This window comes from Nelumbo nucifera, chromosome 1 (genome assembly GCF_055504915.1).
Source record: "Nelumbo nucifera cultivar China Antique chromosome 1, China Antique-T2T, whole genome shotgun sequence".
In the NCBI taxonomy this organism is placed as follows: domain Eukaryota; kingdom Viridiplantae; phylum Streptophyta; class Magnoliopsida; order Proteales; family Nelumbonaceae; genus Nelumbo; species Nelumbo nucifera.
Window position 1 is genome coordinate 116196925 of NC_142649.1, and position 11602 is coordinate 116208526.

At 35.0% G+C, this 11602-nt stretch overlaps 1 protein-coding gene across 2 annotated transcripts; it reads left to right on the forward strand.

Moving 5' to 3' along the window:
• Positions 1-2530: 2530 nt before the first annotated feature.
• LOC104601832 (gamma carbonic anhydrase 1, mitochondrial) lies at positions 2531-10454 on the forward strand. 2 transcript variants are annotated; one of them, XM_010265315.3, is made up of 5 exons: positions 2531-2884; positions 5294-5437; positions 7786-7911; positions 8030-8181; positions 9880-10454. In XM_010265315.3, exons 1-5 carry the CDS (start codon positions 2770-2772, stop codon positions 10156-10158), a joined length of 816 nt encoding a protein of 271 aa, XP_010263617.1. In that variant the 5' UTR covers positions 2531-2769; the 3' UTR covers positions 10159-10454. The 2 variants fall into 2 exon arrangements, with proteins under 2 accessions (XP_010263617.1, XP_088749638.1); XM_088893512.1 differs by lacking the exon at positions 5294-5437 and having other exon boundaries at positions 2537-2884.
• Positions 10455-11602: the final 1148 nt, after the last annotated feature.

Genomic DNA, 11602 nt, shown 5'->3' on the forward strand with positions numbered 1-11602 from the left:
TGCCAATACCTGCCTTAGTTTCAATGCAAATCATAAAAGTTTAATTAGAGTATTATATACATAAGGTTAATTTTTATATCTTTACCTATTTTTATCGGGATTCTATCCTGCTTCGCCAAGGTCGGGAATCAAAACAAAAGAAAAAAAAAATATTTACTTAGTTTTAGTTGCATACATACATGATACATGCTATTAACTATTATGAAAAAAATGTCTGATTATGATATCAAAAAGATATGATCTATACTAATAAAAATTACAATGAAGAGGTATTGGTTTCTGTAATTTTTTTTTACTAAAATATCTCTCCTCTTAAATTTACTTCATCTTCATTGAAAGGGCATAAAATGTAATTAAAAGAATACCATTAAGTATATTTGATTACCTCTCATTAAGTCTCACATTTAAGTCATTAAATAAATCATATTTCTCTCATTTAATCCAACATTTATACTTTTATTTATCATCATTAAATTCCACTAATAAATCCATACACAATAAGTATTAATAGAATAAAATTTTATATTTTTAAAATAAACATAAAAATGAAATCATATTTTTCATCTAGGTGGTGGGTAAGTAGTTCAACCCATGGTTTTGAACCGCCGTTGACCTGGATGGTCAGACTGTTCAGCCCGAGAACCGTCCAAGCAACTGGTTCTGTTTTACCCCAAACCTGACCCCTGGCAAAAAACTGTTGAAAAAGTCAATGACCCATTGACCCGGGCAATCGAACCATTGACCCATTTCAACGATTTTTTGCCTTTTATTTGTTATTATTTTATTATTATTTTTAATTTTTTTTGTCAAAATGGACCGTCTGTTCGAACCGAACGATCAGACCGTCAACCCAGAAACTGGTGGCCATAACAGTTCTATTTCCAGGTCATTTTTTAAAACCATGGTTCAACCATTTGGGTCAAATGAATAATTTCATAATGTTATAAATAAGTAATACAAATTTAGAAATACAAAAAATACTTTTGTTTATCATCATTAGATTCCACTAATAAATCCATACATAATAATTATTAATAGAATGAAATTTTATATTTTTAAAATAAAGCTAGAAATGAAATCATATTTTCTATATAGGTGGTGGTAAGTGTACTTCAACCATTTGGGTCAAATGGATAATTTCATGATGTCATAAACAAATAATATAATTTATAAATATAAAAAATACAAAAAATATAGAAAAAATTTTTGAAAAATATTGGATACGTTTCTATTGTTATATATTTGTCATATTAAAAAATAAGTATGATAAAATAGAGATAATTTTATTAATGATGGACACCAAATATACAACTTAAAACCGATAAGAAATTAAACAATTTCTTATCTAGGGGGTGGGTTAGTGGTTCAACCTTTTAGGTCAAATAGGTTAATCCATGATGTATAATTAAAATTAATTTTTTTAAATAGAATAGTACAAAAAAATATGACAATTTTGGGCACATCTATAATATTATATATTAATAATATAAACAAAACTAAGTATGATAAACAATAATTATTTTATCAATGATATAAATGAGATGCAAAGTTTAAAACCAGTTTAAAAATGAAACCATTTCAATATCTAGATGGTAGGTAGGTCAATGATCTAACATTCTGGGTCAAATGGGTCAATCTATGATGTCATAACTAAATAATGAATATTAAATATACATACATACATACATACATACATAAACTCAAAGAAAAATATATGCTTTGTATAAAGCATTTTGGTACAATTCTATTGTTATATATTCATCATATTAAATAATAAATGTGAAAATAAGAATTACTTTTATCGATGATAAAAATGGAATATATGATTTAAAATCAACCAAAAAAGCAAAACGATTTTTCCATCCAAGTGGTTTTTATATGATTTGAATATATGAATTAGGGTATATTCAAATATGATTTGATCCAAAGATTTGACCGGATCTCATAAATATTGATTCGAACCCGAATCTGATCAAAATGTCAGATATTCGAATATGATATGATCCGATTTAATTTAATTAGCTAGGTCATTGTAGGCAAGTGGTTTGGTAGGGATGCAAACAAATCAAATTGGATTTGAATCAAGGTATATTCGGATTTGATTCGATCCGAAGATCTAATCGGAACTCATAAATATTGTTTCAAATCTGAATTTGATTAAGACGTTAGATATCCAAATCTGATACAATCCGATTTAATTTAAAAAATAATAAATTATTAAAAAGAAAAAAAATATAATAGTTGAAATAAAGAAAAACAAATAATATAAATATTTTTTCAATTATTTTCATCATATAAAAAATTTTAAAAATATAATATAAATAACATATTTATGAATAAATAATAAATAATATATATTATATATAATTAATTTGACCACAATATTAAAAACCAATATTCCTTTGCGCATGCAAATGAAACCATTTGAATGATTTCGGCCGGTTCGGATTTCACCCATCTACCAACCCAGTGGTAAGTTGCAAATGACTCCATGAGGGGGGCAGGGGGGTTCATTTTGTCAAAGGACAGAGAACAAAGGATCATTTCGTAATTTAACTCAGAAAAAAAGGCACTCCATTTTTTTGCCACAACTTCGGGTGGTTCTGCCCTTTCTCTTTCTTTCGTCTGGCTTGCTAGTTTCCAGTTACCGTTCTCTCTCCTCCCTTTTTCTCCCCCTATTCCTGTATGCTCTACACTCAGCTAAAAAAATTCCTATCTCCTCTCACAATCAGGAAATAAGGACCGAGGAAATCTTCTCACTAGAAGAAGATGGGTACATTGGGAAAGGCGATCTACACCGTTGGATTCTGGATTCGAGAGACTGGTCAAGCCCTTGATCGTCTCGGCTGCCGCCTCCAGGGAAACTATTACTTCCAAGAGCAACGTAAGATCATCTTTCGGCGACCATAGATGTTATTTTGCTTACTTTATAATCCTATAATTTCTTTCATGCACTCATCCTTTCAACTCCATAGATTTCTGATTGAAGAAATCTCACATTTTTGTAAATGGTGATTCTTTAAGTTTCCAATTAGTTCATTTATTAACCATTTTTCCCTCGTAATCAAAATAGGGGCTAGGGTACTGAAATGTTCTAGGCTGTTTTGGAAGGAAATTAGGTTCGCATTTCACGTTATCCAATTGTGTTGAATGTAGATTCCTGCTGTTTAGGAGTTTGATTTAAGCCTAGGGATTTAAACACAGTCGGTTAATTATCTACTTTTGATTGGTTATTATTTATACATGGAAAAGAAATCTTTGATCTTCTGGTGTCTGATGAGTGTGGTCTTTGCGGCTGGGTCTTGCCTGTTGATTAAAATTTAATTCATTTAGCTCTTAAAAAGTGCTATTTTTTCTTAAATTTTCTCAGAAAATATAAAATGCAATTAATTCATAACATGACCCATAAATAGGGTAAGTGTCCCGTGGAACCCTACTTAATTGCAAATGAGAACTATATGCTGGCTTTATTGATAAAAAAATGCCGTATTTGGATGCACACTTGCTTCTAAGAATGTTGTTTTTAGTATTTTTATTGGACGGTTGTGGATTTCCATGACTATTGTAATTGGTTGGAAGCGTTTCAGTTGAAAGCATGAAGCTAGGATAGAGTATGCAAGGCATTTATATATATTTTCCCTGAACAGTAACATTAAAAGAGATTTCATTAATAAGAAGGTGGTGTGCAGTAGCATCTTTTGCCTGCCCAAGGCAAATGTTATAAAATTGACTCCCCCACCTCATGATCAGGTGAAGCTTAAGTTGGATGGTTGTTCTCTATGCAACCAAGTGGTATTGGCTAGAGGAAGCATGGGAAGTGCTTTTAGAGACCACAGTGTATAGGTGATAACGGCATATTCTGGTCCCATTGGAGAAACAACAGCAACAAGGGCAGAACGTATTTCTTTGCTGCATGGTTTAAGTATGGGTCACTCTCTAGGCATGGAAGGCACAAAGGTTGAAGCAGATTCAACAGTTGTGATGGGCTGGATGGACTCCACATTAGAAGGCCTTGGGAAATACAACATTACATAAGAGATGCAAAATTGTTGGCAGCCATGATGGACATCTATTTCAGATAGATCCCAAGATTAGCAAACTCTCTATAAGATGGTCTAGCCAGAAATGGGGTTATACTTATTAGACCTTCTTTGTATTGGGGATTGCAGACATTGTGCTTATCTGAAGATGAATGTTCAGCTCTGCAGAGCTGTTTGACATTGCAGAAAAGTTTTGTTCCTGATCCTTCCATTTATTAACTTTGGAGTTGGAAGGTATTATATATTATGACTATAGCCACCAATGCCCCCTCCCAAACCCTTTACCCATCAGATGTCATTTGAAGGGTCTCCTTCCACTAGAAGGGATGATAGACTCAGGGACATGATATCTATTAGGCCTGCAAGGATAGACATTACTTAATGCTTCAGTAGCATTGATTTCACCTATTGTGCAACTATAAGCCCATACCACCTGCCCTTTCTTATTTGAGATATATTCATCAGTTCTGGAGCTCCAGAGGGTTCTATATGATATTCCATCGAAATGAAGTCTGATCTCCTTGGGAAAAGGGCTATTGGATTAATCTCTCCATGGTTTGGATGGTGGGAGCAGCGATGATTGGATATCTGCAAGGAATTTCAGTTTCTGCATCTGCATCTATTATTACATGAAGTGCCTCATTGATGCCCACAATTCATCCATGTTGGGGACTCTACCTCACAAAAGCCTTGAAAGGAGAGGGTTAGATTCCCTTCCTCCCATGGTCCTAGATGACGGTGGCATGTATTTTTGTTTTATCTTTTCTGCCCCCACCCTGAGCGATTTCTTTTTTAGCTGGTTCTCTCCAAGTTTCCTCTGACTAGGCAAAGCCATCATCTGAACAGCAGAAACTGCATTACTTGTTTATATTGGGTGAAGTCACTTTGCAATTATCTTTAGTTTGGTTGAAATTTTGAGATCCAATCCATATTTTCATTTCACTAAAAGAGAGTTATTTTTTTTTTCTCATTAGGAGATGTCCTATGTCTTGAGTTGTTTATTTAAGATATACACATTAAAACACACACACATGCTACTTTGATGTTACAACATAGATATACTTTTCGTCTGTGGTTGATTGTCATTATTGAATACCATATACATTAGTTCTATCCCATATGTAAACAATCATGCCATGCATATGTTCTTCAATAATGTGATACATTGCTTAATTTAGGTTGTGTTATTGTGTTTGTTATAAAACTCTGTTTACCAGTGTATCTAACAATTACCGACCCTCATGCTATTATAGTGTCTAGACATCGGACACTTATGAATATTTTTGATAAAGCTCCTGTTGTTGATAAAGATGCATTTGTGGCTCCAAGTGCATCCATCATTGGAGATGTTCAGGTGGGGCGAGGGTCCTCAATTTGGTATGGTTGTGTTTTGAGAGGTAAGTTACATAATAAACAAACATCTCATTCCATGTATGTTACTTTCTATCAATTCTATTTTTTATGTTTTTTTCCTTGATGTATTAGAATAAGTGAAGCATAGCAACCTCTCAATTTTGGAATCTTATAGTACATGCGACTGATAAAAAAAATCATATAGTACATGTTAAAAGGTTTTACACTATTAGAGCTTTTCTGACCTAGAGGATGGATATGTAAATAAAAGTTTTGTATTTTATTAGAGGTGCCTTTTTACCCAATGTCATATTCCTTGTATTCATAACTAAGCATTTGCTCCATACCTCAATGGTCAAACCTGACATAAATGTTTTATGCTATTTTCATTTAGCTTAGCAGAATTAACACCTCAGAATGAGCTAGGTTATAGGTCAAAAGTTTGAAAATATATAGTTATAGGTGAGATGATTTAGTGGCCGTCTCTAGTAAGGGTGAACAGAAAGGTTTATAAGTGGGTCTCCTTGCCTTAATGTTTCTTTGGCATTGATAAATAGTGGTTAGAAATGGGATGATTAAAGGCTTTATGGTAGGAAGGATAGAGAAATAGTTATGTGATGCAATTTTTCTTTTGACTACTAAAATAAATCATTATGCACATTCAGTTTGCAGATGGCATCATATTTTGTCCAATTTAGGGAGAGTAACAAGGGGAGAACCTGAGAAATAGCATTGTCTGTTTTACACTCAAAAAAAAAAAAAAAAGCATTGCCTGTTTTGAATGGACCTTTGGTCTTAAGGAGCTGGAGATTGTAGAGATCATGGAGACAAGTTACAGACAGTAGGGTACCCTATTAGTGCTGACATATTGCCTCTTCATTATTTTCTCAGGTTGATGTTCTTTTTTGGCATTGATGATTTGAGGTAGGGCAAGACTCCTAAGTTGTTATAGGTTTGATGCAGGATGTTTTAGGGGCCCTTGGCCACTGTGATATCACATCAGAGAGACTAGTGCCCTGGGATCTAGAATTACTGCCTTGTCCAAATGGATCCTGAGATTTAATTCTTTTGATCTCTTCTCTTGAGCCATGTTATTGTTTCTTCATCGTTGTATTAGTCTTTCTGGATTTTTGTCCAGTCTAGTGGTCATTGCAAAGGGGATGTCTGTGTTACTATTTTGCTTCATTGTAAGTTTTTCCTGTTGCTGACCCCTCCAACCCCAACAAAGGAAAAAAAGAAACAGGAGTGGTGGGTTAGTTGCATGGCTTGGTGTAAAAAAGATAAGAGCAAGCTGCCCTTTTATGTCCTCTAAATTCTTTCTTAATGCCTTCTGTACATATGACCAGGCAAATGTGAAAATTTGTAAGTGAGAAAAAGAAAAGAAAAAACTATGAACTGGTTAAACAGAAGTGGAAAAAATTACGAACTGGTTAAATGACCCATATCACATATCATTGCAATTTGGGAAATTGTGAAAATCCAAAATAACAGAATAAATGGATATAATTTACTTTATAGTTTGGACCTAGTTTCAGTGTCAAAGCGGTTCATGTCTAGTTTCACGTAGGTAAGTGATCATGTGATGCTTTAAGCATGTTTCTTATGTTCATTATCTTTGGACATTATTATATCATGATCCAAATTGGTGGACCAGATTTTTTCACTACATATGGCCCAAATACCACATCAATGAATCAAGTTTTATAGTCCTGTTGATCATACCATATTCTTGAAGTGGGTTTTATACTTGTGGACATTAATTTTTAATCCTTTCTAGGAAGTAGGAACAGGACAAATATTTTCCAGGCTTTGTTAATAATGTCTGTTAGCTACTGTAAAATCTGTACTTATGGTCATTTATATGTGCTGCTTTATTTTTTCAATAATTGGCCTCAAAAATCATGTCAGTGGGATAATCTGTATTGTAATGGTTAGACCTTTATAGTGGAATCATTTACCTTGGCCTTAGTACTGGTGAAAATAATTTTTACGAGGATTACACCATTCAAAAATGTAATTTTTGGATTTACTATAAGGTGTATCTTACTGGAGTGCCTATAAGCCATACCCGAACCAAGAAGTGTCTAGTTGACTGGAAAATATGGTCTGATTAATGTGCCCAGCATGATTATGGCAGAAGTCCCTCTGGTTTAGTGACAATGGACCCGTCACAATATTTGCTCTTGTCCAGAAACTCTTCTTGTACGCACATGTTGGCAGGCATGATTCTTCTGTTTTTATGTTTTCCTTTCTATAAAAGAAAAAAGTTAATTATCCCTTAAAATTGGAAAAAAGTTAGTCATTATAATCTTGCCCATGTATGTATGTATTACATAAATCTATATATTCATGTTCTTGCTAATCTTTGTCATAAAATTGTCTCCTTGAGTAGGAGATGTGAACAGCATCAGTGTCGGGTCTGGAACTAATATACAAGACAATTCCCTTGTGCATGTTGCAAAATCTAATCTAAGTGGGAAGGTCTTACCAACTATTATTGGAGACAATGTTACCATAGGTGGGTGACACTATCAATCTTTAAATGTTATGTCAGCACGTAAATATTTCTGCTATTAATTTAATCAGATTTTTTTTTTGCATTACAAATCTTATGATATAAAATCTTCACCGGGCAGGTCACAGTGCTGTCCTCCATGGCTGTACTGTTGAGGATGAGGCATTCGTTGGTATGGGAGCAGTTCTGCTTGATGGTGTGGTTGTTGAGAAAAATTCCATGGTTGCTGCTGGAGCCCTTGTGAGGCAGAATACCAGGATCCCATATGGAGAGGTTTGTTCATGAACACTTTCTCCTAAAGGACATCTTGATGCTTTTACTTTCTGCAGATTGATAATATGATTATTTTGAACCTTTGCAGATTTTGTAGTTCTATGAATCTAAATTTTCCATATTGAATTTTTACAAATTATAACAAATTGGTACTACTCAGTATTTGAGTTGCCTTGTGATGTACTTCAATAATGCCTTGGCAAGACCGGCTGTTTGTTTTTCAATTCTTCTGGTCTGTCCGTGGAACTGATTTTGTAGCTTGAACCATTTTTTGTTTGAAATTGTTGTCACATGCTGAACTCCAAATGAACAGTTTAAGAGGTTTATTAAAAGGGATATCTAAGATTCTAAAGGTTCCAAATTCTAAATCAACTATTGAGGTTGATTCAGAGGAATATTGAAGGGTGATGCTTGAAAGTGGTGAACTGGGTAAAGACTATGGCCGCTTGTGCACCTTTCTCTACTAAGGACCTAATTAGATGCTGGAATATTGTTGCAAACTCGTCTTTGTCCAAGAATCCTTTTTTTATTAGTTCTATGTCCAGGAATCTTGTGAGATCAGAATGGTCCCCAGTCCCCACTTAAAATGGTTTTATCAAATTAAATTTCAATGAATGCAACTTAAGAAAATCCTGGGAACTCAGGAATTGTTAGAGTATTTAGAGATCGTCTTGGCTATTTACTCCAGGTTCATACAGCATGATGAATCAACAAGAGCTCTATTAGCAGCCTTACATGAGCTGGATTTAGTCAAATCTCTCTACTATAGGGATCTAGTGAGGGAGAGAGACTTGAAGGGTGGTAGTAGGATGAATAAAAAACAAGAAAGAAGGTTCCTGGAAGTATAGGTACATCATGATAGAGGTGCAACACTTGACTAGGGTGATGAGAAGGGCATTCGATTGGATTAAAGACCATGGATTAATTGTATTGGGGATCTTGCAAAGAGACAGGTTGTAAACCAAAATATATAGAAGTCTTCGGAGGGTGGGTAGCTGGTCTAGCTTACAGAAGAGAGGTAGTAGGTATGGTTGTATAATTACTCATTCTTTAATCATAAATCAGTGAAAACCTGGTTGTTATGGATAAAAGAAGATATATGAAGGGTGAAGTTGTACTTCCTGCAAGCAAATAATAGAAGACATGGGATGAGGGGATCAATGTTTCCCCAGGTTTTCTTGGGGTGGAAGTTGGTTGTTGAGTAGATAGACATAATATTTGGATTTTCTATATATTGATTTTTGTACTTTCTGTGTAGAAAAACATAAAGGCTGAAGCTATAGTCTGGTAGTTCCTGCCGCTACATATTAGGTATGTAATGGGGAGATAGTAGGAATAATATTGAATAACTTTTGGATGTATTGAAGGGTGAAGCTGCACTTCCTGCCACTAAATAGCAGTAAGTAGACTTCTTATTGTATTTTCTGTGTACTATAATACAAAAAATACTAGATTCGTAATTTTGCATTCATGGGAGATCTTCTCAAAGGAAATCCATCTAGTTTGTACAATTTGATCCTAAGGGTGGCACTTCCCCATCTTTCCACTGAACTTGTTATTTGTCTTTTGCAGAAATCAATCCTGGTTGTGTTTCATTAAGAAATTGTTGGGTGTTTTCGTTTTTTTTCTGAAAGAGGACCACAAATTATTGGTCCTGTACACATAAACCCTAACCTATGTCTTATTTGTAACCCACAGGTATGGGGAGGTAATCCAGCAAAGTTTTTGAGAAAGCTCACGGAGGAAGAGATAGCATTCATCTCTCAGTCGGCTATCAACTATTCAAATTTAGCCCAGGTCCATGCAGCTGAGAATGCAAAGACCTTCGACGAGATTGAGTTGGAAAAAGTGCTCCGTAAGAAATTTGCTCGCCGAGACGAGGAGTATGATTCAATGCTTGGTGTTGTCCGTGAAGTCCCTCCGCAGCTTATCCTTCCCGACAATATCCTTCCAAAAGAATCACCAAAAGCCTCATAAAGTTAGATTGTCACTGCTCAGTAAGGCAAGTAATCTTCCTTTTGAGAATTTCACGTCAAGGGATATTTGTTGTTATGTGCGGATTTATGTGGTTTAGGTTCGTTTCTTCTCTAATAATTTTTGGAACCCATCCATGTTAAGGATCAATGATGATGTACTTCTCTGGTTTGGGGCTATACTCTCTAGTTTCATCGGAACCCTGCTTCCAGTTTCTAGAGAACATAATGCTACATTGCAACAAGTACTTTGATGTTATTTTTGCCTTTTCTAAGACCAAATTGCCATTTTTTGTACCTCCTTCCAGAGCTATCATTGATCTGTTCTTTAACTATCAAAAAACGATATGTTCTTTATCTTGGGATGGTTTGGATTATGACGGGAATAATAATTAAATCCTCCGTGAAATTTTACTTGTCATATGCTGATTCCAGTACCATCCTAGTATTTTGATGGTCCATATTCCTCAAATGCAAGTATTCAAGTCACCCTGTCTAAATCAATTAATGGTAGCTGTTAAATTGATAATCTAGATTCTAGAATTCCTCAATGTATTGTTACAAAATGCCTGATTTTCTGCCTGGAGATTTTGCACAGGTCAAAATACTTTTCTTTTTGGCTTAAATTTTGTTATATACTAATGATCAAGATAAGCCATATTTGTAATGTTAGATTAAAAAGGCTGACTGAATTAGAACTTAATTAGCCTAACTCGTCCTAGTATTTTGCACAGGTCAAAATACTTTTCTTTTTGGCTTAAATTTTGTTATATACTAATGATCAAGATAAGCCATATTTGTAATGTTAATTTGGTTAAAAAGGCTGTATTGACTGAATTAGAACTTAATTAGCCTAACTCGTCCTAGAATGTTGATTTCTGGGCTATGAAGCAGCAATGTGTATCCTTGGGCCTTGAATCTTGATGCTAATGGGGGCCTGTTACAGAATTTTGGCCCAAATTAGATCCAGCCCATGAAGATAGGAAGCATCTGGGCTCTGGCGTAATCAGACTAATTACCATCCAAACTCCTTTTCTGCCGTTTGCTGAAATGTGCACCAACGCGAAAGTTTGGTATGCCACCAGTTCATAGGCTTGGCGTGGCCCAGAGCCTGACACTGTAAAATCGAGCCCAAAACCCGACCCGTGAACAGGTCCTATTAATGCCTGGGGAACCAATCTACACTCTACAACCATGTTGCCAGATGGGAGGTTCCAGAGCCTGACACTGTAAAATCGAGCCCAAAACCCGACCCGTGAACAGGTCCTATTAATGCCTGGGGAACCAATCTACTCTCTACAACCATGTCGCCAGATGGAAGGTTCCTGAGTCGTTCAAACTACGGCCTACAGGGAAATGTCTGATGGGCCGATGAGCCTACCCACCATGAGTCCAAAGAGCTCAAATTCAGTAGCGCAGTTTGGTATTACTTATTAGACCTAATAGAT

Coding starts and splice junctions, on each gene's coding strand:
- LOC104601832 (XM_010265315.3), top strand. CDS start 2,770: ATGGGTACATTGGGAAAGGCGATCTACACCGTTGGATTCTGGATTCGA. Junction 5,438..7,785: donor GTATGGTTGTGTTTTGAGAG/GTAAGTTACATA, acceptor CTCCTTGAGTAG/GAGATGTGAACAGCATCAGT. Junction 8,182..9,879: donor CCAGGATCCCATATGGAGAG/GTTTGTTCATGA, acceptor TGTAACCCACAG/GTATGGGGAGGTAATCCAGC.